Source organism: Callorhinus ursinus, unplaced genomic scaffold (assembly GCF_003265705.2).
Source record: "Callorhinus ursinus isolate GAN/ISIS: 27379988/994484 unplaced genomic scaffold, GSC_fseal_2.0 scaffold18, whole genome shotgun sequence".
Lineage (NCBI taxonomy): Eukaryota > Metazoa > Chordata > Mammalia > Carnivora > Otariidae > Callorhinus > Callorhinus ursinus.
In genome coordinates, this window is record NW_027397080.1 from 36,882,464 (window position 1) to 36,908,742 (window position 26,279).

The 26,279-nt window shown below is 60.8% G+C and overlaps 3 protein-coding genes across 8 annotated transcripts in view; 1 reads left to right on the top strand and 2 right to left on the bottom strand.

Moving 5' to 3' along the window:
- Positions 1 to 4,940, bottom strand: part of KLHL17 (kelch like family member 17) — a 5,295-nt gene extending 355 nt beyond the window's left edge. The window contains exons 1-11 of one of the 2 annotated variants that reach the window (XM_025856737.2): positions 4,703 to 4,939; positions 3,564 to 3,823; positions 3,355 to 3,476; positions 2,985 to 3,206; positions 2,418 to 2,534; positions 2,002 to 2,215; positions 1,537 to 1,681; positions 1,285 to 1,452; positions 771 to 859; positions 583 to 656; positions 196 to 377 (exon numbers count right to left, since the gene is read on the bottom strand). In XM_025856737.2, coding sequence (XP_025712522.1) covers positions 196 to 377; positions 583 to 656; positions 771 to 859; positions 1,285 to 1,452; positions 1,537 to 1,681; positions 2,002 to 2,215; positions 2,418 to 2,534; positions 2,985 to 3,206; positions 3,355 to 3,476; positions 3,564 to 3,823; positions 4,703 to 4,812 — 1,703 coding nt within the window. In that variant the 5' untranslated portion in view covers positions 4,813 to 4,939. Of the gene's footprint in view, positions 1 to 195; positions 378 to 582; positions 657 to 770; positions 860 to 1,284; positions 1,453 to 1,536; positions 1,682 to 2,001; positions 2,216 to 2,417; positions 2,535 to 2,984; positions 3,207 to 3,354; positions 3,477 to 3,563; positions 3,824 to 4,702 lie in introns of both variants that reach the window. The other variant, XM_073903571.1, reaches the window with a different exon arrangement.
- Positions 4,941 to 6,254: 1,314 nt separating this feature from the next.
- On the top strand, positions 6,255 to 19,085 carry NOC2L (NOC2 like nucleolar associated transcriptional repressor). 2 transcript variants are annotated; one of them, XM_025856532.2, is made up of 19 exons: positions 6,255 to 6,364; positions 6,513 to 6,665; positions 8,076 to 8,250; positions 8,337 to 8,459; positions 9,131 to 9,251; positions 9,338 to 9,428; positions 10,367 to 10,445; positions 10,568 to 10,678; positions 11,123 to 11,236; positions 11,957 to 12,145; positions 12,438 to 12,577; positions 13,329 to 13,440; positions 15,008 to 15,121; positions 15,488 to 15,589; positions 16,552 to 16,716; positions 16,810 to 16,923; positions 17,937 to 18,066; positions 18,433 to 18,528; positions 18,821 to 19,085. In XM_025856532.2, the coding sequence occupies exons 1-19, from the start codon at positions 6,339 to 6,341 to the stop codon at positions 18,925 to 18,927; spliced, it is 2,262 nt and encodes a 753-aa protein (XP_025712317.1). In that variant the 5' UTR covers positions 6,255 to 6,338; the 3' UTR covers positions 18,928 to 19,085. The 2 variants fall into 2 exon arrangements, with proteins under 2 accessions (XP_025712317.1, XP_025712318.1); XM_025856533.2 differs by having other exon boundaries at positions 6,256 to 6,364; positions 16,552 to 16,695.
- A 519-nt stretch (positions 19,086 to 19,604) lies between these two features.
- The window catches only part of SAMD11 (sterile alpha motif domain containing 11), a 21,238-nt gene continuing 14,563 nt past the window's right edge, over positions 19,605 to 26,279 (bottom strand). For 3 of the 4 annotated variants that reach the window (XM_073903576.1, XM_025856534.2, XM_073903575.1), the window contains 9 exons: positions 25,423 to 25,512; positions 25,113 to 25,247; positions 23,091 to 23,253; positions 21,735 to 21,850; positions 21,423 to 21,501; positions 20,819 to 21,339; positions 20,469 to 20,593; positions 19,966 to 20,076; positions 19,605 to 19,850 (listed from right to left, as the gene is read on the bottom strand). In XM_073903576.1, the coding sequence (XP_073759677.1) occupies positions 19,605 to 19,850; positions 19,966 to 20,076; positions 20,469 to 20,593; positions 20,819 to 21,339; positions 21,423 to 21,501; positions 21,735 to 21,850; positions 23,091 to 23,253; positions 25,113 to 25,247; positions 25,423 to 25,512 (1,586 nt within the window). The remainder of the gene's footprint in view (positions 19,851 to 19,965; positions 20,077 to 20,468; positions 20,594 to 20,818; positions 21,340 to 21,422; positions 21,502 to 21,734; positions 21,851 to 23,090; positions 23,254 to 25,112; positions 25,248 to 25,422; positions 25,513 to 26,279) is intronic. The other variant, XM_073903577.1, reaches the window with a different exon arrangement.

Consider the following 26,279-nt stretch of genomic DNA (forward strand, 5'->3'; position numbering starts at 1 on the left):
GGGGGCGGGACCACGGGAGGAGCCTCTGGGGGCGGGGCCCTGGGGCGGGGCGGGGCCCCGAGGCTGGTTGGTGTGTATACTGATGGGAGACGTGGACACACCACGCCGGCTGGAGGCCTTAAGACAGATCTGTGTCTCTGGTGGGTGATGGTGACATGGGGACACTCCAGGCCTGTGGGGGAGGGGCCGGCGCACCTTCGGATGTTCATGGGTGCCACACTTTCCCAGGCACCGGCCTTAGGGCTGTATCTCTCCACAGAGTTGAGGCAGCTGGTGCCATCATTGCCGCCGGCCACGTAGAGGGCCCCCTCCAGCACCGCCACCCCTGCTGAGCTTCGTCGGCTCAACATGGAGGCCACGGGGGTCCATGCGTTTACCTGCGGTTGAGGGGACCAGCTGGGGGCAGACCCATCACCATTCTCCCTCCTTCTCCACAGTGCAAGAACCCTACTCCAGGATAGGGTATCTGTGGGATGGGGTGGGACCTAGAAGGCTGATCATCTGGGTGATGTGGGTGACCAGAGCAAAGACCTCAAGTAGCCCTTAGAGGGGAAGTTCGTGTGACTGGGGTGTGTTCCATACCTGGGGCTCATACTTCTCCACAGTGGCCAGGTGTGATGAACTGTCGTAACCACCCACAGCAAACAGGTTCCCATCTGCAGACAGTCAACACGCCCGTGGTGTGCCTGCTATGTGTGGGGTCTCCAGGGTGGGGGCAGGTAGGGGTGGGGGTGGGGTGGACACTACTTAGAGCAGGCCCTATTACCCACCGAGCATGGCCACACGCACGTATCGCCTCCGGGTGCTCATGGCGGCGATGGATGTCCATGTTCCCGTCAGAGGGTCATAACGCTCAGCACTGTGGACACCAGGCCTGCCGCTGACCTTGAGCAGTGGCAGAAAGGCTGCCCTGGTCCCACGACTTGCCCTCCCCCATGGAATGATTAAAATCCCATCCTGGGCAGTCACAGAGACTGACGCCAGAATCCCACTGGAGCAAGTAGCAGGCCCTTTGGGTGGGGACATGGGACCCTAGCTGGTGGCCTGCATGATCCTGGGCAAGTGTCCATGTGGTGCCCAGCCCCTGGCTGGTGGGAAGAACTTGAGAGGGAAAGAAGGGCGGCTGGGCTGGTGCAGATGAAGAGGCCCAAGGTGCCCTGGTGACTTGAGTCAGGTTGGATCCCTCTTTGCTCCCTTCAGGCATGATCTCTGCAGTCCTGATGCAGCCACACCTGCAGGCGAACCAACCCCGAGAGGCCACCCGGCCCTGACCCCGGCCACTACCTGTTGAGGCAGGAGGCCCCATCGTAGCCACCAGCTGCATACAGGAGCCCGTGCAGGGCAGCCACACCCAGGCAGCTGCGCCTCGTGCCCATGGACACCTCAGGCTGCCAGGTGTTGGTCACAGGGTCGTACGACTCTACGGTGGCCAGGTCTGAAGTCCCATCGTAACTAGGGGAGGGGTCCGCTGCCGGTCAGGACTGGCCCAGTGGGCACATGCTAAGCCCCTGACCCAAAACCAGCCTCCACACTTACCCACCCACAGCATACAGCCGGTTCCCAACTGCGGCCACGCCCACCCGGGCCCGGCGCGTGGACATGGAGGCCACCACGTGCCAGCGGTCAGTGCGTGTGTCATATGCTTCACAGTCCCCGTGGATGGCAAACAGGCTCCCACCACCTAGGAAAGGGGAGGTGACGGGGCAGGACAAGGGACCCAGGGAGGCAATGGCTGGGGGTCTCTAGCGCAGCTCAAGGTCAAGAGTATGGAGGCTCCAAGGTGGGTGGGGATGGGGATTGCTGAGTGGGTCATACCACGTGGGGTCCTCCACAGGTGGACAGAGGAGCAGGTGTGGGGTGGGCACGGGATGTGACCAGCATAGTGTGAGATAGGCTTGTGCTGGGCTCACAGATAGAAAGCACAGGTCAGGGATGGGAGGGGAGAAGGTGGGTATGTGGGGGAGGGGCCCAGACATGAGGAGACATGACAGGTGAACATACCCACAGCGAAGAGCACAGGGCCAGCGCCCTCACAGCGCCGAGGCCGTGTACGGCTGGTGCCCAGAACACCCCTCTGCTCAGGCAGCAGGTGGAATTTGAGGGCCTCAATAAGCAGGTCCTTGCAGTCAGGATGATGCCTCACCAGGCTCTCAGCATCCACGTGGCCCAGCAGGAAGTCCCGGCTCAGCAGGGGCAGGCGAACACACTTCATCAGCTGGGGTGGAGGGGTGCCACAGTCAGGTGGCAGGCCCCAGTGAAGAGATCCCCCTCAGACACGCTGGACCCTTCTTGAAACATGTGTCTGCATCACTCCTGTGAGGGGGTTTCTGGACACGGCAGAGCCCAAGTGCACCCAGGCCCTCAGCCACTGTGTATCCCCTCCTAAGCACAGTGGGCCCCCTAGGCACCGGCCTCACCCTTGGGACGTGCTGCCTCCGAGCATCCACGTCATGTTTGACCCAGCTCAGGACGGCACGGTAGACATCCTCCTCTGAAGGCACGTTCAGGCTGTCGCTAGAGACCAGTTCCAGCACCTGGGGGTGGGGACCCTCAGACCTGAGATCTAGGGAGGATCTTGGGGGCCCATGGAGCCCTGAAGGTGCCCAGGAGGAAGAGTCCAATGGGGAGCCCAGTGTTCCTATGAGAAGGGGTCAAGCAGGGTCAGGAACCACAGATTTGGTTCCTAGGGGCCTAGGCCCAGAACAATCCTAAGAGTATAGAACCAGGGCCTGGAGATTGTAGGCAGGGATGTGGTCAGGACAGGATGGGATCAGAAGTCAAAAGTTGAAGGTTTGGGTGGGTCAGAAGAAGGGGGTGGGGGGGGGAGGGCAGGGGATGGGTAGTGAGGCAGGAGTGTGGGTCAGAGGCTGGAAATAAGGGTTGGGGGCCAAAGGGCCAGGTCTTAAGAGCCAAGATGAAGGGAACCAGGAGTCCAAGGGCTGGGACTGGGTCAGGGTCAAGGCCATGCCCCGCTGGCATGTTACCTGCTTTAGTGGCAACAGCATGAACTCCTCGGTCTTGGCCACGTCCACAAAGTGCTGCAGCACATACCTGTGTGCTGCCTTGAGCAGGTCACTGCAAGAGTGCGTGTCGGCAAAGCCCCGGATGCCCAGACAGTTGGAGGGGTCGAGCTGACTCAGCAGGAACTTGCAGCAGGCGTCACGGACGCCATTCAGCTGCAGGAGGCTGGCAGCTGGGAGCAGAGTCTGTGGGGTGAGATGAGACAGAGAGAGCCAGGGGAGCAGGGACAGGGAAACGGGACACGAGGAGCTGAGGGAGAGGCACAAGGAAACCCCGGGAGCTGAGGCCCAGGGGCCCAGTAGAGGCGTGCGATGTGAGATGAGGCAGCCTCACCTGCACGTTGCCTTCGCCCACCACGATCTCAGCCGTGTACGCAAACTGCACCAGCTGGTCCAGGGCCTGAGGGTCAATGTCATGCAGTGTCACGTGCGTCTGGCGGCTCTCACTCATCTCATCTGTGGAGACAGCAGGTCAGGCCGGTCCCTGCCCCGGGAGATCTGCGGAGCCCCCCGAGTGCCCAGACTGGATGTGGCGGTACTTGCTTGTGAACATGGCGTGGAAGTAGGGGCTGCAGGAGGCCAGCACCACCTTGTGTGCTCGGATCTCCTTGGCCGCCACGTGCAGGACGATGTCACACAGGAGGCCACGCTGCCGCATGCGGCTCATGGCCACGAAGGCGTCGTGGTAGTGCCGTTTGGAGTTGTGGGACACAGTGTGGCCCTCACGGCTCAGCAGCTGCATTGCACCCTCCATTGGGGCCGTGGGCCGGGCCTGCCGAGGACGTGCGCGCTCTGCCTCCGGGCTGCAGATGGGCAGTGCCAGGTCAGGTGCACTCTGCAGGGAGCTGCTCACCCACCCCTGAAACCGCAGGCAGGGCCAGGGTACCTAGGAGGCCACCCTTCTCCCTGACAGGCCATACCTGGCTTCCATCAAGGACCAACGCCCCCTCCCCCCAACTCTTCTCTCTCACATACAGGGAGCCTCCTTGAAGTGCGGCAAAACTGCCTCACACTTGCTCCTAGCATGAGGTCCAGGTCACACACCTGATGCCAGAGTTGAAGCTACACAGCTTCCTTTGCCAGGACCCCTCCTGGCACCATACTCCCCTCTGCCCCCGGGGTCCCCAGAGAATAGGATTTCTCTGCCTGTAACTCTCATAAGAACCAGGTTCCCTTTGCCCTCGTTGGGACCAGGAGCTCCTCTGTCACTGGCCACCCTTCCCATTCCCCATCAGAGTCCAGTGTCCTCAGCACGGGCTGGGCACACAGGATGTGCATGAAGTGCAAGTGGCTAATACCTCATGACAGCTCTGAAGAAGACCCCTATGCCCACCAGCAGGTCTAACCTCACTTGACCCTCGGGAGCGGCTCCACCCCCCCCTTGCCCCCCATCCTGCAGACAAGTCGCCTAAGTCTGAGCGGCGCAGCCGGAATTCAAGGGCGGCGGGAGAGGACAGAGCCTCCAGGAAGCAGCCACCTCTGGACGCCCTGTCCCACGTCGCTGTGTGCGCGATAAACAGAGGGGGAGTTGTACCCTCCACCGGCGGGCCGAGCCTGCCGGGCGCCGAGGCCGCCTCCTCCGGACAGCCAGCCAGGGTCGGCTCACGCCCCTCCTTGTCTCCTTCCCGGACCCACTCAGCCCCCGGTCCGGCTTACGGTCCCCAGCCCTTCGGCCCACTTACGCCGGTGGCTGCGGCGGCGGCGGCGGCGGCGGCGCCTCCGGCCCGGGCCCCGGGCTGCCGTGCTCCGGGCTTTGCGTCCTGCCTGCCGGGCGCTCGCTGCGCGGCTGCATGGGCTCGGCTGCCGGACCCGCCGCGACCCGCGGAGAACGCACAGGCGAACGGACGTACTGACTGCTGGAGGACTGCTAGGCGGTGGCGGCCGGCTCAGCGTCCCTCGCTCCCGCCGCCCGCCCGCAGTCGCTGTTTCTCGGCGCCGCCCGCCCCGCCTCCCGCGCTCCCCGCGTCTTCGGGGGCTGAACACAACCCTCCAATATTCCCAGTCAGTGTCCGGGCGCCCCGCCCGCTTTCTCCTCCAGGAAGCTCCCCCCCCCCCCCCCCCGCCGCCTACCTCGGAGAAACCTCCCGGGCCATCCATCCCCGCCAATTCGTTTGAGAAGCCCCGCCCCCGTAAGCACCCTGGGCCCGCAGCTGCGAAGGCCCTGCTGCCCCTGGGGCCTGAGGCGGCCCGGTACCACATCCTGCCTTGCCCCCTTTGTGACCCCAGACAGACCCCTTTGGCCGGCTGGCTTTTGCTGGGTTCGCTCCATGAATCCCTACACGTACCAGGCCTTGAACTGGGCGCTAGCTGCCGGGGGGGGGGGGGGGGGGGGGGGGGGGGGGGGGGGGGCAGATGGGAGGGCATAATCTGGTTTTCCCGCCTCCTTTCTTCCAGCCACTGGGCCTTTGTACCTGCCCTTCCCACAGCCGGGGCAAAGGAAAAGCGGCCGTTCCTGCCCGGCCCCATATTGTGGATTTAGGAATATTCCCAGCAGAGGACTTGGTGGACCGAAGTATCAGGTGCAGTACTTTCGGGAAGATTTGGCCAAATGGGCTTCAATAACAGCTCTGGGATCTGTCCACTGCCCCCCACCCCTTGCTGTGGACTGTCCAGTGAAGTAGAAGTGACTCTCATCGTTCTGATCCTCATTTGATCCAGTCGACACCGTCCTGGCCATCAGAGTATCATTTTTTTTGGCGAATTGCCCCCGCTATGGCATTGCCTATTCTACTAGACTGCTTTTCCTGCTAGACTGTTGGCTCTTTATTATTGATTTGTAAGAGCTCTTTGCATAGAAGTCCTGTGTGTCAAATGTTTTCACCTGGATGCATTTTGTCGTGCATTGACATCCCCACCAGCACGTGCTTATGGAGCTCCGGGGAGGCTGTTGTTAGGGCCGGGAGAGGATGCCCCAGGTCCCGTGCCTCGCCTTCCCTCAGATAGGTGCCGCTATTACTGCCTCGTACCGGGAAGGACACAGATTTGTGAGCAGCAGGTCAGGGTTCCACCCTATGCAGTCCTGCCCGATTTTCGAGATCTACAGCCCGACACTCGGCGATGTGTGCGGGAACCGTGACTGAACCAGGCCTGCGCCGTTAGCCTGCATCCGGCCTGCCACCCTGGGAGCCCGGAGCGCAGAGGATGTGAATGCGCCCTCCCGCCTGGATGCCACCAGAGCCACCGTTAGAGAAACTTAAAGCCACCAGTGGGGCGCGGCGCGGCGGGGCGGGCCCGAGGGCGGGGCCGGCCCGGAGGAAGTGCGGCTAACGGACGGCCTTCTGGGGCCGGAAGTGGGGCGCACGCTGCTGTCTGGCAATAATGGCGGCGGCGCGGGCTGGCAAGCGGTGAGTTGAGGGTCTGGGGACCAATTCGGCCTTCCGGTGGGTGCTTCTACCCAAGGGGCTCGCCTTGTGCATCTCCGTGTTCCTGGTGCAGCAGGGCAGGGGCATGCCGGGCGGCGGGGAGCCCTGACTGCGACGTCGTAACCCGCAGGCGCCTGGCAGAACTGACGGTGGACGAGTTCTGGGCTTCGGGCTTTGATTCGGAGTCGGAGTCGGAGTCCGAAGGGGCCGCGGCAGCCGAGACGCGCGCGGGGTCTGGAGCCGACCGGAGACTGGCTGGGCTGGGGGGGAGCCCGTCGTCCAGGTGAGAGGCGCGTCTCCCTTGGGACGTCTGGAGAGCCAGACCCTTTCCACTGCCCTGGCCCCAGCCCATCAGCCGGATGGTGACCACTCCTGGGGCCTCGGGACTGAACCCCAGGGACCCCGACCCTTCCCCCAGGCCCTTCGGCTTATTCATTCTTTCTTCCGGTGTTTGCTGAGGCCTTGCTCTATGACGAGCCTTTTTTTATTTACTCATATTTTTTAAAAGATTCTTTAGGAGAGAGGGGGAGAAACCGCGCGCGGGGGGCCGGGGGGGCAGGGGCAGGGGAGCAAGAATCTCCAGTAGCCTCCCCGCTGAGTGCGGAGCCCTCTGCCCGAGATCGCGACCCGAGCCGACCCGCAAGCGTCAGGCGCCCCCGGCAAACCTTGTTCTAGGTGGTGGGCATACGTTGGTGCGTCGTGAAAGGGCCCTTTTCTGGTCTGGAAGAGCTCATGCAGAGGCTGAATCAGACGGGCGGTCGGCTAGGAGAGAGAGGTGTGGCAAACGGTAAAGACAAACACAAAGGGTCGGATAAGTAGGGAGCACACTGGGGGTTCCTGTTGCTGCCTGGTGGAGGAGGACCTTTGCGGAGGTGGTAACCGAACAGAGGCCTGAGGGAGGAAGTCGTGCAGACGGGGGACGAATACTGTGGTGTTTCAGGTCAGGCACAGCAGAGCTCCGCAAGTGGGGGCGGGTCTTACACAGGTGAGTGTCTAAGGAGGAGCGAGGGGGAGAGTAGTAGGAGGTGAACCTGGAGAGGTGACGGTGGAGTCAGACCTGGCAGGCCGTTTATAAGACATACCAGTACAGTGGGAAGTTATCTCAGGGTTTTGAGCCGTGAAAGGGTGTCACGTGGCATTAACGCAAAGGGTCACTTGGGTTGCTGTGTTGAGAGTAGCTTGGAGTTGGTGGGCACGGAGATAGGGAGAGACCACTGGTGGTAATTGGGAGAACCGGGGGATGGTGCTGGTTTAAGAGGAGGCATGAGGGGCTTTGAAGGGGTTTTGCTGATGAGACCTCATGGCACTTTGCATGCTGGGCATAAGAGGTAGAGAGGCTGTCTTTCACTTGAGTACCTGGAAAGGTAGGGTTACCGACACCTGAGATGGAGCAGTGTGCCAGCAGAGCAAGTTTGGGAGAAGCACAAGTTCAGTGTTGTATGTGTTGGGTTTGAAATGCAGGTGTAGAGAGGCTGTTGGATACGTGAGTCTGGAGTTTAGGGGAGGGGGGATCTGCTGAAAACTCAACACTGGAGATCCCCCTGCCTTGGTTGTTGGTAGCTGTTGCGGAGCCCTGTAGCTTCTCTGTGGAGGCTGGCAAGCTTACAGTGTGGAGGACAGGAAGCCTCATCCCATTTCCCCGACCCCTGTGGGCTGTGCCTATCCATTGTACTTGATGCCCCCACCTTCTCAGCCGGCATAAAGGTCGAGCATCTGAGCATAAGGACCAGCTCTCTCGGCTGAAGGACAAAGATCCCGAGTTCTACAAGTTCCTACAGGAGAATGACCAGAGCCTGCTGAACTTTAGTGATTCAGACAGCACTGAGGATGAAGAGGAGCAGCTCCACTCTCTGCCAGATACGCTGGAAGTGAGGGCCTAGGCAGAATTGGTGGGGGCAGGGCCACACTTATGGCCTCTACATCCTGCTGCAGCCTGGCCCTCTGTCTGGTGCAGGAAGCAAGTGTGGAGGGGGAAGATGCAGATGGGGATGGGGTCCCCAGAGGACTGAAGGGGAAGAGAAGAGATTCTGCTCCTGTGACCCTTGTGATGGTTGAGAGATGGAAGCAGGCAGCAAAGGTGAGGAGTGGCATAGGGTGGGCAATTGGACACCCCCACCGCCCCCACCCTGCTTTCCGAGTCTGCGCTGGCCTCATTTCAGTTACTTGGGTCTGTGCAGTTGGGAGGAGCCCTTCTCTGAGCACTGGCACTGGAGTCCTCTTTGGCACCAGAGAATCTCACTTAATTCTTTCTTTATGCTGAGAGGCTCCAGGATTGCATTCTGTCCTTCAGTCAGAGAGTCTAGGGGCTCTCCTGCTCTCTTCCCCTCAATTTCTGTCTCAGGCTCCCTGCTGCCTGAAATCCACTGTGGGCAAGACATAGTCTCTGTGCCTCTGCCCGTCAGTGGAGCCAGAGCCCTTCTTCCCAGGGTTTTGCATTGGTTTCTGCAGGAAAAAGAAAGGACAGGGGGAGAATTCTAGATACCACCTGTCACAGGTCACCATCCAGATCTGGGACCCTCAGCCTCTCCCTTATGGCCCTGAGCCAGGCTCCCTGCCCTTCCAGGAACATTCTGGACTCCCTTTTTTGTTCCCTGAATGTGGCTCCATAACACTGCTTCCACATCTCAGAATGTGGGCAAGGGGCGCCATTCTCTCATAGAGCAGGTTTCTGGAGCTCTGGTTGCCTCATGCTCTGTCTGACACAGCTGATTTCTCCCCCAACATTTTGGGTCCTCTTAACCCCTTTAGCATCACCTTACTCCGAAGCTGTTCCACGAAGTTGTGCAGGCATTCCGAGCTGCTGTGGTCACCACCCAAGGAGACCAAGAAGGTGCCGAAGCCAGCAAATTCCAGGTCACGGACAGTGCTGGTGAGCTGGGGTGAGAGGACATGGGATACAGGCTCTCTCCTCCATCTTCTGTCCTGTGAATGGAATCTGTGGTCCCTCTATTGCAGTGTTCAACGCCCTGGTTACCTTCTGCATTCGAGATCTCTTTGGCTGTCTCCAGAAGTTGCTGTTTGGAAAAGTCCCAAAGGACAGTAGCAGGTGAAAGGGAAGAGGGGAGGTAGGGAGGCGTAGTCGGGCCCCTGCGCTGGGGAAGCCAGAGGCCTTGTGATCTAGGGGTCCTCTCTAGACTCAGCCAGGATAGAGGGATGTTGAAGATAGAGCCAGGCCCTTTGCAGGGTTCCCGGGAGAGGCTGGGCACTCAGGGCCAGTCGGGTGGCTTTGTCCTTCTTTCTTTCTCTTTTCTTTATGAGAAGGTACACCCTCTACCCAGAATTTTTTAGGGGGCCCAGAGTGTGTGCTTGGCTTTGCACCACTAGTTTTCTAGGTCAGGATTCTCTCTTTTTTGTTCTCTTTTTCTCTCTTTAAATGAATATCTTGTCCACTCCTTTGCTGTTTGCTCTGGGAGGTGTGTGTGCCCATAGGTAGGTGCCTCTTCAAAGCTAGTTTGAGAACCTTAAGCTCCACATTAGAGGTACATTGAGTGGAGGAGGCTGTGAAGAGTCTTCAGAGGGGAGAGAAGAGCGGCAGACCTTTGGTAGAAGGGGAGGGACGTTTGCCTGGGAGGGTCATGCAGCCACATGACCAGGAGGTAGTAAGAGCCTGAAGGGTCAGACTACCCCCAGACACCTTGCAGAGGAAGAAAGAAGACTCTAGGGAAGGGTCCTGCCGTCATTACCTGAAAGGGAGGTATGGGGCAATGGCGGACCTGGACACAGGAGTTATCTGGGTCTGGTGGAAGTTGCCAGGGCTGGACTCGTGATGGGGAGGGGGCAGCCTTGTGGAGGTGGCTCTGTCTGAAGGGGGCAGGGAAACTGACAGACAGGTGAGGGTGGTGCTGGCATTGGTCAGGCATGGACTCTTGCATGAAGGGGGCCGCTGCACTGAGAGAGCAGTCACCTTGAAGGGTGGTGGGTTTTGGCGGAAAGCGTGCAGTGTGGGGGTTCACTCAGACGGGTGTGGGTTTGGTCTCTCTGCAGGGTGCTGCAGCCGTCCAGCAGCCCGCTGTGGGGGAAGCTCCGGCTGGACATCAAGGTTTACCTGAGCTCAGTTATACAGGTGCAGTTCCGGCGGGGAGAGGGCCTGCCGTGTTCCATGGGGCCTGGCCACATCTCGTGGTCCGGTCCTTCCTTGTTGCCCACATGTGCGTGGCCCCTCACAGCGCACTCCTGCTTCCCCAGCTGGTGGCCTGCGTAGCGGAGGCAACGGTAACAGCAGCTGTGCTCCAGCATGTCAGCAGCTCCGTGTCGTACTACCTGACCTTCCCCAAGCAGTGCCGCGCGCTGCTCAAGGTGCGCGGCCCCTCGCTCTATCGGTGGGATGGGGGGTGCGTGCCACTACCCCTCAGACATGCCCCACTCCTAGCCAGAGTGCAGGTGGCATCTGCGCCCGTCCCCACCCTGCCCTTGCTTGGGTTCTGTCTCCGTCAGCTCTCTGCTCTTGGGGCTGCAAGACCAGTCACGTGAGGTGGCAGCTTCCTGAGGTTTCTGACGAGAAATGAAGACGTACTTTTGTTGTTTTCTAATGTGCGTTTCTGGATATGGGCATCGTGTGTTTTTGTGGTACTGCCTTCACAGGGTTAGTTTTATGTTTTGTTACTCCCTAATTGAGTTCTGAGTGCTTCTCTCCTGAGGTGCTTTGGGAAAGGCTGTCTCCCAGCAGTGACTGCAGGGGCCTCTGGGTGGGCTTGGGGCTTGGGGAGGCTGGGGCAGGCAATGACATCTTGCCTTCCGCAGAGGATGGTGGTCCTGTGGAGCACAGGGGAAGAGACATTGCGTGTACTGGCCTTCCTGGTCCTTGTCAAGGTCTGCCGGCACAAGAAGGACGTCTTCCTGAGTCCTGTCCTCAAGGTAGTCCTCAGGCCCAGGGCTCCTGCCTCTAGTGCTCCCGAGTCTGTCCATCAGGGTCTGGGCTGAAAGTCTTGGCCTGAGGGCTGGAGAGCTGCCCTTGTGGTTGGTGCCCTTTGTTGGCACTGTGGCTCTGGGCTGACCCACGCTGTCATCACAGTTCCCTCCCTGAGAAGTTGGGGACCGTGACAGGGATGGGAGCTCTTGGCCCCCTGGGGCTCCACATGGACTACTCTGCACAGCTCTTTCCCTCAGTGGATGAGGGCATCAAGTGTGGAGAGGGATGGGGTCCGGCTGCAAGCTTGGGGTGGCCTTTCCCACACGGAGTCCCTCTAGAAACACCTGCAAAGGCCTGGCACATAGCTGGGGCTTTTCTGCCTCCCTCTTTCCCAGTCCCTCCGTGGTGTTCTTGCCTTTTCCTGCAGTTATTCATGCTGCAGCTTCCTTGGCACCCCACCGTACCTACAGGACCCCTCCTCTTGGCACTGCAAACTTTGTATGGGATTGGTGGGTGTATACATGTGGAGGCAGAGCGGTAGCAGGGGCCCAAGGAGCAGGTGCCGTGTGGGGAGAGGGGTCTGCAGCAGACATGGCCAGACTGGTTCCCGCCGAGGCAGCAGCTATAAAGGAGAGGCCCAGGTGTCTGGTGGCGGCTTGGAGCTGGGTGGTGGGTACCCAGGGCCCTGGGAGCTCAGGTGGCTCTGACTGGGGTCTTTCTGGCAGCAAATGTACATCACGTACGTGAGGAACTGCAAGTTCACCTCTCCTAGCACCCTGCCCTTCATCAGCTTCATGCAGCGGACCCTGACCGAACTGCTTGCCCTGGACACTGGCATCACCTACCAGCACGCCTTCCTCTACATCCGCCAGCTCGCCATCCACCTGCGCAATGCCATGACCACATGCAAGAAGGTGTGTGGTTGTGCTTGTGGGGTGGGGTGGGGGTGGCCCCAGCCTGACGTGGCTGAGGGCCTGGGGCCTCCTGGAAGCCTCATTCTCTTGGGAGAGACAGCCTAGCATCTTGGTGAGATCAGGGTCCTTGCTGGTGGGGGCTTTGGGAATAGGTGGCCGGTGGAGGGGGGAGGTTGGGTAGGTGGGCACAGTGCCGCTGCTGGCTGGGATCCTGTGCACATGGTGGGTGAGGAAGAGCTGGGCCATTCCAGGAGCCCTGCGCTGACCTGGAGATGGACTTCGCTCTGCCCAGGAGACATACCAGTCGGTGTACAACTGGCAGTTCGTGCATTGCCTGTACCTGTGGTGCCGCGCGCTCAGCACGGTCTGCCCCAGTGAAGCCCTCCAGCCCTTGATCTACCCCCTCTCCCAGGTGGTAATCGGCTGCATCAAGTGAGTTGGGTGGGCAGGGTCGCCCCGAGGGCCGAGGGAGGTCAGGGTCAGGGCTACAAGGGAGGCATCCTCAGGGGCCAGGGAGGCCATCCTGCTTCTTCAGGAGGGTCTGGACGATCCCTGGACCCTGGGGTCTGTTACTTGGCAGCGCCTGAGGAGGGACTGGGGGTGGTGCAGTCTGTGGCCCACCGTCCCAGACTCGTGTGTTCTGGGTGATGCTGGGTAGAAGGGGCTATGTGCAGTTGGAAGGAATTGATTCTTGGACAGAGCAGGGCTGCATGATAGGCCACAGGTCAGTTGTGACTCCTGAGCTTTGGTCTGTTGGGTTGGAGGAGCTGCATGTGGCGGGCGGCTGCCATTGTTGGCCAGGAGGGGTCGCCCCTGAGCTCCTGAAGGGGGAGCCTTGAAAGCTCGGAGCAGGGAAGAAAGGAAGTCTTGAGTGAGCCATCTCCCTTTGCCACCCTCCTGCATTAAAATGAAATTAAGTCAAAAGTCATTTGGGGTGTTTCCTTACCCTGACAATTGAGTGAGGAGACAGGTCCTTAAGACCAGGATTTCAGTCGGGGCCTTTGTTCTGCCGTGTTCTGTCTGGAGGAATCAGAAGGGGCAGGTGTGGCCAAACTGACCCTGACAGAAATGAGGTTAGAACCCCACGGGTGGGAATGGGTCATGGGCAGCCAGGCCAGGCGGGTGGTTTGTGGGGTCTCTGAGGCTCGGGCCTCTGCTCACCCTTGCCTTCTCACGCTCCCAGGCTGGTCCCCACTGCCCGCTTCTACCCCCTGCGCATGCACTGCGTGCGTGCTCTGACGCTGCTCTCGGAGAGTACTGGCACCTTCATCCCAGTGCTGCCCTTCATGCTGGAGGTGAGAGGGTACCCGCCACCGGGTGGGGTGGTCCAGTGCCTCCGTGCTGTCCTCGGAGGCCCTTCTTGCCGTATGCGGACCGTGTGTTCTGAGATAATGTACTTCCCGAGTGCTGGTTTTCTCATTTGTAGAGCAGGTTCTGGGAGGGCATCGCTCTGTGCAGTGCCTTGCCACCCGCCCAAGCTGGTGGTGTGTGTTCGTGGGCTAGAGTGGCAGTGAGGACACGGGCAGCTGCCCTGCAGGGCTGGCCTGAGGGAGCTGGTTTTAGGACACACTTGGGTCTGTCTGGTCTATTACAATGACCAGGAGAGCTGGGCCAGAAGTCTAGGTCTGATTCCAAAGCTGCATTTCTTTTCCTGCACACTCCTGTGTGCATTTGTGTGTATGTGCACACGTGCATGCCTGCACATGCGTGTAGCTTAGGTAGGGAAAGGTGGTTCGACTAAAGCCCAGAAACCCAGTAGGGGTTAGGCCCCAGCCCACCATATACTTAGGACTTCACATCTTCCTATCAGAGAGGGCTTAGTACCACCCACCACTGGAGGGGCTGGATGAGTGTCTCAGTGTGGTGTGTGCTGTGTGTCATAGGGCTGTGCTCTGTATCTCTGACCAAGTAGGAGAGAGGAGGGAGCCCCTGGAGGGTTCCTATTCTGATTTCTTTTAATTTAGCACAGCTCTCATACTGACTGACCCCTGCTTCAGCTCTGCTTGGCATGTCCCTTCATGCCCAGGGGTGCAGGTCTCTCCTTCCCAGAAAAAACAAGTCAGGAGGCAGTTTCTGCCCTGCCCTTCCTGGGTGGGTGGGAAGGGGTTTTGAGAGCAGCGACTCCCCCCGCCCCCTGGCGCCCCAGGCTGAGCCGGGTTTGAGAAAGGGCAGTGTTCCCTTAGGGAAACAGTTTGTTATTACCTTAGTCATGGGTGATATTCATCTGGAGTTGTGTTGAGCTCAGCTGGGAACCATCATCCCCAGCTCTGATATCTTCGGTGTCGGCCACCCGTCTCCTTCAGAACAACATCCTGGATCACCTCTGTGCAGGGGTGGTGAGGAGGGGCTTGGCTCCCACTCTGCTGCCCCAGGGCACCCCGCAGCCTTCAGCCTTCGGACCTAGGGGTGGGCTTCTCCAAGAGGCGGAGGCCGATGTGCATAGCCTGTGGTCTCTGTGGAGGATGGGGGAGTGGTTGCTTCCCAGGCCCTTGTCTGAGATCCTCCCAGGGATGCAGGCCTGGGGTTGGCACCAGGCCTCGGGGGTGCAGTCATGGGTGAGAACGTTGCAGTGACAGTGGCTGTGTAAAGGAAGGGCCTTTCTTTGGTTTTCGGAGAGAGGCGGTAGCATGTGTGTGCTCTTGGTTCTACTCCCATCGGCCAGATCCAGTCTGGGGTAAGGTGACTCCCTTGGAGGCCAGAGTTCTGCAAGGCAGGGGGTCTCTGGGCCACGGGACTGGCCCTGCATGTGGCTGCTTGTCCCTGGTTCCAAAATGGGTCTCTAGGGACCCAGAGTATGGGTAGAGTGTGTGGTCCAGTGAGGCATGAGGCACAGCAGGCCGGGCTGATGTGGTCTTGGGACAGATTTTCCAGCAGGTCGACTTCAACAAGAGGCCGGGGCGCATGAGCTCCAAGCCCATCAACTTCACCGTGATCCTGAAGCTGTCCAAAGTCAACCTGCAGGAGAAGGCGTACCGGGTGAGGCTGGCCTCAGGCCTCCTGTGGAGGGGTTTGGGGAAATGCCTTGGGTGGGGGTCACAGCCGGATGTCATAGGGCACTGAGGTCAGTGTGTAGGGTGACAGGAGTCAGATGAGTGTGGATGGGAGGGGGCTCGCTGCCCTCCAGAGTTTGTGCGGACCTTCATGGGTCTTTTGGGGTGGGGGGGAGCAGTGTTCCTTGGCCTCAGCTACGCTGAGTGTGAGTGTGGCTTTTGGGGAGGCTGTGGAGTCACATCCTCCGATTTCCACCCTGGAAAGTGAAAGGACACATTGGACTGCTCTGGAAAAGCGCTGAGCTCCCATCTTCCCATCCCTGACATTCTCCTTTCTTCCCTGCTGCCTCAGGATGGCCTGGTGGAGCAGCTCTATGACCTCATCCTGGAATACCTGCACAGCCAGGCCCACAGCATTGCGTTCCCTGAACTGGCGCTGCCCGCCATCCTGCAGGTGTGTACCCACTGTCTAGGTCCCCCTTCCCTTCGCAGATCCCTCGACGGCCTGCCATATGGCAGACGAAGCTGTCTTAATGGGCTCAGCTCCCCATTTATATAGTGACTAGAGGGAGGCACCCTTGTCACAGCCACACAGGACCAGTAGCAGAACCTTAACCTCTGTCAGAGGTCCGTTTGCTTTCAGCCCAGATGTTTCCCATCTCAAGGAGGCAGGTGCCTCTCATGGGAAGGGCCAGGTGGCACTGCCTGTCCCTGTCTGGCCCTGGTGGGCAGAAGCAGCCTAGCACAGTTGTAGGCCTGCTTGGTGAGTAGGGGTGGGGCTGCTCAGACCAGAACTGCACTGGCTCAGAGGCCCATCCAGGGACAGGTGTGGCTGTGTATGCAGGGCTTTATTTCTGGACTCCAGGTCCCAGGGATCATAGTCTGGAACAGGGCTTAGCAAACTGTTCTGGTAGAGTCAAAGGGTAAGTACTCTAGACTTTACAGTCATGTGGTTTCTCACAGCTGCTCAGGTCTTCGAGCCGATGTACAAAAAACCCACAGAAAGACATACGTGACTGAGTGTGGACATGTACCAATACAACTTTATTTACAGAGACAGGCGGAGAGTGGGATTTGACCTGGAGGGTAGATCCATGCTGCCCCACTGTGGCCTCCGTGCCTCTGCCTGGCCTATGGGATGGGCCATCTGCTCTCCAGCCCCCATAGGCCCTGGCAACAGCGGTCATGCAGCGCCCCCTTCCCCACAGTCCGCTGTGTGCGCTTGGGCCCCACTCCCCAGCTGTGTGCACTAGGGCTCCCCAAGGCCAGACATGTGCACTTGGGCCGTGAGACACATGAACCCATGTTCCCTGCTCCCCCACCGCCTCCCTGTGGTCATGTGTGACCCAGACAGGTTGTGGGGTGCAGAGCAGGCCTGTGTCTGGACGCTGACTGAGCCCCCCCTTCCTTCTGCAGCTGAAGTCGTTCCTCCGGGAGTGCAAGGTGGCCACCTACTGCCGGCAGCTGCACCAGCTGCTGGAGAAGGTGCAGGAGAACGCAGGGTACATCTGCAGCCGCCGCCAGGGGGCCTCCTTCGGTGTGGCCGATCAGCACGCGGTGGTCAGTTGGGAGCTCGCGAGGGTGGGTGGCACTGCCTGAGGGTCCTAGTCAGTGCAGGACTGGGCTTTGGAGGTTTGCTCAGGATGGGACATGATTCTGAACCTCTCCCCACAGGATGCCTGGGAGAAGCACACCCGAGAGGAAGGGACCCCTCTCACCAAGTACTACAGCCAGTGGCGGAAGCTGAGGGAGCGAGAGATCCAGCTGGAGATCAGTGGCAAAGAGCGGGTATGTCTGCAGGGGACGTTTGCTGGGGGGCGGGTTGGCGGGGGGGATATGGGCAGGCGTGACCACCTGGTTTGTTCTGAGACAAGGATCTAGCTCCCTGGCTGTGACTTCTAAGATCAGAGTGGGGAAGGGAGCTTGTGGGAGGGGACTGTCCCAGGGACAATGTCAGCAGGATGGCTGGGGCCTGTTCGCAGCTGCAGCCTGTCCTGTGGCCGCTCTGAAGGGGCAGACATCATGCAGAACTGGGTAATCAGGGGGCTTCTCTCATGACCCTCAGGAGGAGTCCCTGGAGGCCAGACTGGCTGGGGATTTTGGGGGAGCGAGTGGCTAGACTGACCTTGGACACCAGGAGGATAGGCAGGGAGGCACAGGAGGGGCTATGCCTCTGAGTCTGGGCCTGGCCAGCGGGTGTGGGATGGTGTGACTTCAGGGGACATGCTGAGTGGCGTGTCTGTATCTGGGTCCTTGCGCTGATATCATCATGGGTCTGCTGTTGTTCTGGGATTGATGGTTGAAGGTTTGGAGACAGAGAGGTGAGGGGCTGCAGCTGGGCCTCCAGCCAGTGGGCGTGACTGTAGCCTTGACGGCACTTGGTGGCCAGTGTGTGGCTGGGGCCTCCTCACCTGCCTGGCAGGGCGGCTGTCAAGGAGTCCTATCCAGTGATGCTGACCAAGAGTTGGCCAGAAAAAGTGGCCAAGCAGAGTCTTTGCATGGAAAACTGGTTGGGAGGCGACACTTGGAGGGGAACGGAGGAGCGAATGGGTTTGGATAAAGGGACACTGGGTTTGGGTAGAGCCTGTCTTTGGGAATGCGAGGGAGAGGGAGACAGTAACTGCGGTCAGGGTCCTTGCTGCGTGATGCATGGTGTGACCTAGCTGCGGCTGTGGGCTAAGCCTTGAGGTGGAGGGCGGGGCCCAGGGCCGAGACAGGGCAGGTTGGGGACCAGGCTTGGGGGGGGCTCTCAGAGCCACCTGACCACCCTCACCTCCTACTCTGATTCCGGGTCCTTCCAGCTGGAAGATTTGAACTTGCCACAGATAAAGCGGCGGAAGGTAGGAGACAAGAATGAAGACAGGGTGGAATTTAAGGATCTCTTTCACTGGGACAGTGAAGAAGACAGTAGCATGGACTTCTCAGAGAGAGGTAGGGGCCTGAGCTCCCTGCGGGGAAGGGGAAGGTGGACCTGGAGGGCTTCCTTAGACAGCTCATGGAACCAGAAGGGGGTGCCGGCTCCCACCTTACCGCTCGTTTGCTGGGGCCCTTCTCCCACACTCTGCTTGCTCTGAGGTGAGGGCCTCCTGGAATTGGAACACGTGTCCCCAGACCGTGTTCCCTCACCCCCCACTCTTTGCTGGGCACTTGGGAGCCCTCTCCACCTACCCCAAGGGGGCCTGAGGGAAAGGTGGGGGGTGTGGGGTTGTGAACCTGGCCCACCTTCCTGCACTAGCTTCCCCCAGTGTGCGTTTGCTGGCGGGCCCACTCCCATGGACTCTTCTCCTTGGTCCCCAGGGATGCCTGGGTCCCCAAGAGCTTGGCAGAGGGTGGAGGAGGCAGAGGAGGAGGAGGGCAGCTGTAGCAGCCAGGAAGAGGTCGGCAGTTCAAAAGGTAAGTGGTTCCTGGGGGGGAGCGGTAGTGCTGTGGCCCTTTGAGCCTATCTGTCCAGGAGCCCAAGGCTGCCATGGGCGTAGGCAGGCAGGGCCATCGGGTGGGAGGCTGTGGCTCTAAGCTGGGCCCACACCCCTCCTTGGGGATGCCAGGCCAGCTGCTGTGTTCCTGCTGGTCCAGTAATAGCGGCACCAATAAATTAATTAGGGCTGTGATTAATTAGCGATAGGAATTCAAGGCTGGCTTCTTCCTGATAAAGCAGAATTTATGTTGCCTTGGTCTCTCCCTGCAGATGGAGGCCCAGACACAGAGGCGGGCCTGGACCTTCAGGAGCTGTGGCAGCTGGCCCAGGGACCAGAGGATGAGTTGCAGGATCTGCAGCTCTCTGAGGAGGACTGAGGGCTGCCAGCCTGGGGACCCGTGGGGACTGCTGTGCAGTGCTCCCACCTCACCAGGCAGTCGGGCTTGTAGCTTCTTGGCCGGCCCTGAGCCTGTGGGGGAAGGGCAGTAGATGGTGGATGGGGCTTTATTTTTACAACACGAGAGACCAGAAAGTACCGAGCCCTGTGCAGATCCCTGGAGTGGTGGCTGTGGGGATGGAAACCAGCACCGTGGGGGCTGTCTACTGCTGCGCCCCACAGTGTTGGGTTAGATACATCAAGCCTGTGAGAGAAGCTGGTCTGGAGTGGGACTCTGCCCCGACCTCTTTCCCCCAACGGCAGGATGTGGAAAGCCTCTCAAGGAGCAGTCCCAGTCCCAGACAGTGCTAGCAGGCACGGCCGTGGCCAGTGTGGCATGACGTGCCTCCTCTGTCATTCTGTGGCTTGTCTGCAGGTTCCCAGGATGCAGGGTCCCCGTGCCTGGGTTCAGGTTTGGGTCCCCAGGCTGTGTGCACCTGTCTGTGCTGCCACCCCCAGAAAGTTCTGAAAACGCTTTTCCTCTTACGTCACTTTCCTTTTAAAAATTCTTTGCGTTTTTGCATCCAAATCCAAAACGCAAGTAAGCTGTGGGGTGGGTCAGCACCATCAGCTGCTGGCACTGAAGGACTTAGGGGTCAGGGTGGCTCACCCACCAGTTCAGCACAGAGGCTGGGGGGGTTCTGCAGGGCCTGGGAGCAGAGCCACAGTTCCATTCTCTTGCTTGGGCGAGGCTCGGCCAGCATGGGGGTGCCCCCCCCCATAGGGGGAGGGGGCCGTTGTTGGGGACAGGGGCTGCTCCCCAGAGGTGAGCTCCCGCTCTGGGGGCCGCAGCGTTGGTGGCTGCAGCGGCAAAGCCACAGGGAAGCTGGCCATGTAGAAGACTCGGCCTAGGCGCTTGGCCACCTGTGGAGAGATGGGCCTGGGTGGGGGACTGGCTGCACTGTCGGCTTACAGCCACAAAGAGCCTCAGTGCTGACCTACCGTTGTCCGGAGACTCCTGCCCCCAGCTGGCACTCACCTGGGCCCGGATCTTGAGAGCAGGCCCTAGCTTCAGCCCCATGGTGGTCAGGAGGTGCTCCTCGGTCAGCAGGGGCAAGGTCTCCCCATCGATCCCCTGTTCTCTGAATACCTGGGGGGGGGCGGGGCGGATGTCAGGGCCTGAGTACTGGGACCAGTGCCTGCCCACCCTGCTGGGTCCCTCCAGCCCACCAAGGGCTGAGTGCCTGGGGCTGCCTCATGGCTTTCCAGAGAGAGCAGGGTTAAGAGAAGCTGTTGGTATAGTTCGCTGGAAAAACTTGGAAATGAAAGGAAGATCTTTGTGTCGAGCATATGCCTATGTTGGAGGCAGAAGCGCTGACATGGCCAAGGGCCCCGGGGACGGGGTGGGGGTGGGCATGCAACAGCATCCTTCTCCCTCCCCACACACTGTTAGTGAGGAGGGGAGATTTGGGGTGGGAAGAGGCACTGGGGAATGAACTCAGAACCATCTCAGGAAGGTGTGTGACCACCCCGCCCCCTCACCGGTGCATATTCTCCACAGCCGGACAGGCCCCCCACAAAGCTGCAGACATCGTCCACTGTCCACTTGCTGAGGTCCTCAGGGGCTGTGGCCTCCTCCCCATCCATGAAGAGTCCCCCCATGGTGCCTGGGTTAGGGGGGGTGGGGTTACTAGGACTATGGCCAGCGCTTTCCTATTCTCCCACCCATGTCTATTGAACTGGCCCAAATTGTTCAGAGGAGGTGGATTGATGACTAAAAGGGATTTTTTTTTCTCCCCATGGACCCCCTCCCTAAGACCCAGGGTGGTGGTGGGGACTGGGTTTCCCTCCACCCCATGGAGGGCTCTAAAGCATGGAGGGGGGATGCCCACCTGTGTGGAAGTAGGGGCTGACGGCGTAGGGTAAGCCCAGGGGCAGTGGAGGGGGCAGCATGGACCCTGAGAGAAGCCCCTTCCCCTCAGGGCTGGCCCCTCCAGTTGGGGCTTGGCCCAAGTTGGGGCCCTGGCCCCCAGCAGCCACCATCTCAGGGTCCTCGCCTTCTGAATCCTTGGGGGGCTCATCCTCAGAGCCATCTTGTGCCCAGAACCCAGCCCCTGTGGTCTCCTTGGACTCACTGGAGTGGGCTGAGGCAGGGCTGGGGCCCCCCTTCCGAAGGGCCCGGCGGACAGGCTCCCGGGGAGGGGTGGGGGGGCCGGGGCCGGGGCCTGGGGGTCCCTGGGGGGGCAGGGCCAGCAGCGGCGCGGAGCTGTGTCTCAGCACCAGCATGGCCCCGCGCCGCTGCAACTCTTCGGCGCCCTCCGACGGGCGCAGGGCGGCTTCGGGCGCCAGCAGCTGAGGCCGGTGCGCGCTCTCCAGCTCCTTCTGACGCAGCAGCTCTGCAGACATCTCCAGCCTGGACCGGGAAAAGCAGACGGCAGGGTGGGTCATGTAGCTCGGCAGTGCCACCTGGTCCTCACCGGTCGCCATCGCACTTACCGGGCCAGGTTCTGCTTCCGCAGGAGCTCCTGCTGCCTGGCCAGCATCTCCGCCTGGGCAGGGGGCAGGAACCCGTAACCTGGTGGGAAGGGGACAGACCACGAGGCCAGGTGGCCGAGTGGTCTAGGGCCACCCAAGCCCACCTGGTGTGTCCTTGGCTTCGACGGGGCCGGGATGGGTAGTCGGGGCACACTCGGGGACACGGGGTCCGTCACCGGCAAACCCATTTGCGCCCACACCGACGGCCTCGCGGCGTGCTCACTCACAGCCCCTTAGGACACAAAGAGCTCGCACCCCCCGCCCACTCCTCACCTGGGGTCTGGCAAAGAGCCGAGGGCACCCCCAAAAAGGGGGGCCTGAGGTGAGGGCCCAGGGCGATGTGCGGGGCATTCTGGGGTGACAGCAAGGGGGGCGGCTGCGACAGCTCCCTGTGAACGACAGGGCCGTTAGCAGTCCGCGCCGCAGGCCCCGGCCTCGTCCCCGCGCGCCCCCTCCTTTCCCGTAACTACCCCGCGCCCCCACCCTCACCCCCTTCCCTCCGGCCGCCGCCTCTACTAATTGCCGGCCCCGCGGGCGGTCGATGCGGCTGCTCGTTACGACTCCGGGTCGTGCGCCGCCCCCGCCCCCGGCTGGCGGCGCCAATTAATCTCGGCGGCGGCGCGGAGGCGCTGACCCGGCGGGCGGCGGCGACTGCAGCGGTAATTACCGCACGGGGCGCGCCCGGCCCCCGCCTCCCCGCCTGCGGTGGACCCTGTGCGGCTGGGGGATGGGGGGCGCAATTAGCTGCAATCCTGGAGGCGGGGGAGGCAGCTGCAAACAGCGCTCGGGGGAGGAGGGCGGGAGGCGCGGCGTTGTTGGGGGGAGGGACGTACCCTGGCGCCCGGCCCCTTACAGCCCGCCTAGGTCGCTCACCCCTTGGCCTCTGCCGGTGGACCAGTGGGGCGCGGGCGTAGCGGGGGCAGGGTGCTGGTGGGGGGTGGGGTGTGTGTGTGTGTGTCAGGGTTTCCAGACCTCGCACTGCTCCCCTCTTCTGCCTTCTGCCCCCCTCCACACCCCCCTCGCCTCTGCCGGTGGACCAGTGGGGCGCGGGCGAAGCGGGGGCAGGGTGCTGGTGGGGGGTGGGGGGTGTGTGTGTGTGTCAGGGTTTCCAGACCTCGCACTGCTCCCCTCTTCTGCCTTCTGCCCCCCTCCACACCCCCCCTCGCCACAGACTCCCCCAATCTGCCTCCAGCCCCTCACCTACCTGTTGGGGGAGCAAAGCCCTCAGCTCTCTCTGGGGCACCTGGATTCAGCGAGTCCCACAGTCGCTCAACAGAAACGGCAGTCACCCTTAACACCCTGCCCAGAGGGATGGTCACCCCCACACATTCTACTCCAGGAGTGTTCTGGGCCTCTGACCAGCTCAGCGGGTGTCAGGACCTTTCTGCAGACCATGAACCTAGGGCCAGCACAATGCCTGGCACACTCTGTACCGACACGGCAGCGTGTGGCTGCGAAGGGGGCAAAGAGTGTGCACACTGAAGGCAGGTGGCAAGGTAAGGAGATGCAGGCTGTGGACGGGACCTGCAGAAACCAGGTACTAGGTTTCTGATAGGCCCACCCCAGCTTTGTATCCAAGAAATGAGCATAGACAAGATGGGGGCCTCTCTGATGTGGGCACCCCAGTACCTCTCTGAGAAGGATGGGGTGCCAGCTGGCATGGTGCCCTCTCGGTGCTGAGCCAGGCCCTGCTTTCGACGCTGACCTGCCGTGGATGAAGGCAGGTGGACTTCCAGGCCACTGGGGCTCCTCACAGCTGCTGCCGCCACCTCCTGCCGAACCCTCAGGAGATCTGGGAGTTGGGGGGGTGTTGGTCAGTAGTGACCAGAGGCCAGGCTACGCCAGGTCTCTCACTACCCCAACCCTGCTGAGTGAAGGACACCAAGGAGACCAGAAGCCAATGAGAGCACATCCTTACAGTGACCTTGCTGGTTGGTCATGGGGACAGAAATATGAACAGAAGGCCACAGGACAGGGGAGACTCAAATCATTACAGCGCAGCTAGCTTTATATGGTGTTAGGAATGGGGGTTGGGAGGCACCCACCTGTATTGGGAGAGGGGCCGGTAAGCATTTGAAAGGGTATGGGGATTTCAGTAACTCAAACGCAGTGGGGAGGGAGGGAAAGGCTCTGAAGGCAGGGGATTCTGTGGTGCGAATGTTGATGTTGAAAGAAGTTCAGAGGTTGTGGAGAGCAGGGCTGCAGATGGGGTTATGCAAAGGCCCAAGAGTGAGGGCGCAGGCCTGCTCCTGGAGGAGTGGGAATGGGTTTCCAACCCTGTACTGACAATGCCCAGGTGACCCCCTTCTAGGGAACACGCAGTGCACGCTCAAGGCGCCTAGTACTCTGCTCCCCATCCGAGTCCCCATCCTGCCTGGGGCTGGGCCTCTGGGTCCCCCACCCCCGCAGCCCCCCATTTGTGTAGGCTCCGCCGCCACCGCCTCCTGTTTATAAATTAATTACCCGAAAAGCGGAGGTGGGCCCTGCCCGGGCCGGGTGCCAGCCCGCAGAGCCCAGCCGGCGCGGCCGCCTGCATCGATCCCAGCGGGGCCCCTCGCCCCCGCGCCCGCCCGGCGGCCTCGGTTATTTACAGTCGGCTCCGTGGCGGGGGCGGCGGCGCAGGGCCATGATTGACAGCCCGGCTCCCGGCGCTGCTCCCCGGTGGCCGGCGCCCCCTCCCTGGCGCAGGCCAGCGGAGCAGGCCCCAGGCAGGGCAGGGAAAGCAATTAAAAAGGAAGATTTTTAAATTATTAACATTTGGTGAATTATTCAGGCTCTCGGTGCCTGACTGCCCTGGGGGACAGTGCCTTGTGTAAGGAGAAGAAATCCTGCCCCCTTTCCCAGCACTCCTCACGCACCTCCAGCCTGAAAAGCCAAGCTAGGGGCAGCACCGCATGCTGGGGTCTGCCAGGCTAGGGTGCAGCTGGTCAGGGTGCCAGATGGTGGGTCGGTGAGGTGTGTCCATGAGAGGCAGGAAGGACAGATGGACAGAGCACAGGGTGGGGAGCTGGGTGGGGCAGGGACTGTGCCTCCAGCGGGGGCTTCTGAGCACCCCTGAGGTAGGTCCTGGCGGCCACATCCTAACTGCTACCCACCCTCCCTTCTGGATGTTCTGGCCCGACTGCTCCCCTCCTCTTCGCCCTCCAACGTAGAGCTGACTCCAGGTGAGGTGTCGGCACAGTCCCACACACCACCCTGATGGCAGCGTACAGGACTACAGATCAGCGGACAATGAGACGCTGCGTGTACTGGAGAGGGGTGGGTGGGCCTGGCTCAGTCCCCACCTTCCACTCTCACTGGGGCTCACCCCAGACTGTTTCCTCATCTGTGAAATGACAGTGATTGCAGGTCACAAGTGAGGGGTGGCCCTGCTGGAGAGTCTGTGGGAGATGGCGGGGGTGGACTGTCGGGATATGCCTGTGGGGGATCCCCCGGATCTACCCAAACAAGTGGGTGCCTGGGCAGAGGGGGAAGGCGAGTCACCCCTCAGTGCCCCCTACAAGGGGCTACAGATCCGCATCCAAACCCAGTCTTGGCCAAAGATCCAGAGCCTCTTTCCAGGGTGGGCAGAGGTCTCCAGGGACAGCAAGAGCCCAGCACACACGGGTAGACACTTGGTAAGGGATGGTGCCATAGGGTGGGGGCACATACCGTGGCTGGGGAGGCCCAGGTGGTAGAGACGCTGGGGGTCCTCAAAGGTGCTGGCCTCACTCAGGGCAGACACAAGCCGGCGGTAGTGATCCTCAGGGGCCATGCTGGGCCCTAGTTCTGGCAGCAACAGAGTCTCTGTGTTGGGGTGAGCATAAAGTGAGGGGATTCTCCTTCAGATGCTGCCACAGGAGAGGCAGGACCTCTCCCCTCTTAGAACCTGCTGCTGGGCTGGTTCTGCCCTGCATGGGGTCGGAGTGATCCCCCTCCCTCCTCTGTGGCTTGTCCCTCCACCTCCAAGTTGAGCTCCCACCTTGGGGTGACTTGCTTCGTGCCTTTTTCTCCAATGGGCAGTCACTGCTGATGTGGGGGGAGCGGCCTAGCCTCTTGCCCAACAGGTCACCTGTTGGGGGAGGGTAAAGTGAGCCTCATCATGCATCTCCGGGCTTGGAGGGGATGGAGGCTAGGAGGGCCAGGGGCAGAGAGGGACCCAGCCCAGGCTTCCATCCTAGCCAGGCCCAGCTCAGCCCAGAACCTAATCCATCATTGCTCAGGTGCCCTTGGGTCCTGACCAAGTCAAAGCCTTTTCCAGTCTAGGGTCCCAGGCCTTCAGCCAGAGGATATCTTGCCAGGGTTTGGATAGGTCAAGGGACAGTTCTGATCCTGGACTTTGGGGTATGTGTGTAGGTCATGGGAGATTTGTGGTAGCTGTCTCAGGTGGCAACTCAGGACTCCACAGGCACCCTGCTGCCCCTATCCAGCCAGACTGGTCTGCTGTGAAATTAACGGGCCCTCCTGATCATTCTGCTGAAGAGAAACTGAAGGCTTTGGTTTAGCCTGGAAGTTACCTTCCCTCCCAGGGGTGAGGACCCTAGGCTCTATCCACTCAGGGAAATCGCTAGGCAGCAGGCCCCCAAGGACACCTTGAAGCCCTCAAGGTCAGGCACACCTGCCACATCCACTCCTGGGGACCTCCACCTAGGCCACACTCCTCACTGCCCTTAGAAGGCCTGAGCCAGCACCCCGGCCTTGCCTGTCACACAACTGCCCACTTGCCCGCTGGGCTCTGAGCTCTTGAGGGCTCCCCTGAACAGTTTCGTCTGCTGTACACAGCCTGGCCATAGTGTGTGTGTGTGTGTGTGTGTGTGTGTGTGTGTGTGTGTGTGTGTG

Coding starts and splice junctions, on each gene's coding strand:
- NOC2L (XM_025856532.2), top strand. CDS start 6,339: ATGGCGGCGGCGCGGGCTGGCAAGCG. Junction 10,446..10,567: donor ACCTGAGCTCAGTTATACAG/GTGCAGTTCCGG, acceptor CTGCTTCCCCAG/CTGGTGGCCTGCGTAGCGGA. Junction 11,237..11,956: donor TCCTGAGTCCTGTCCTCAAG/GTAGTCCTCAGG, acceptor TCTTTCTGGCAG/CAAATGTACATCACGTACGT.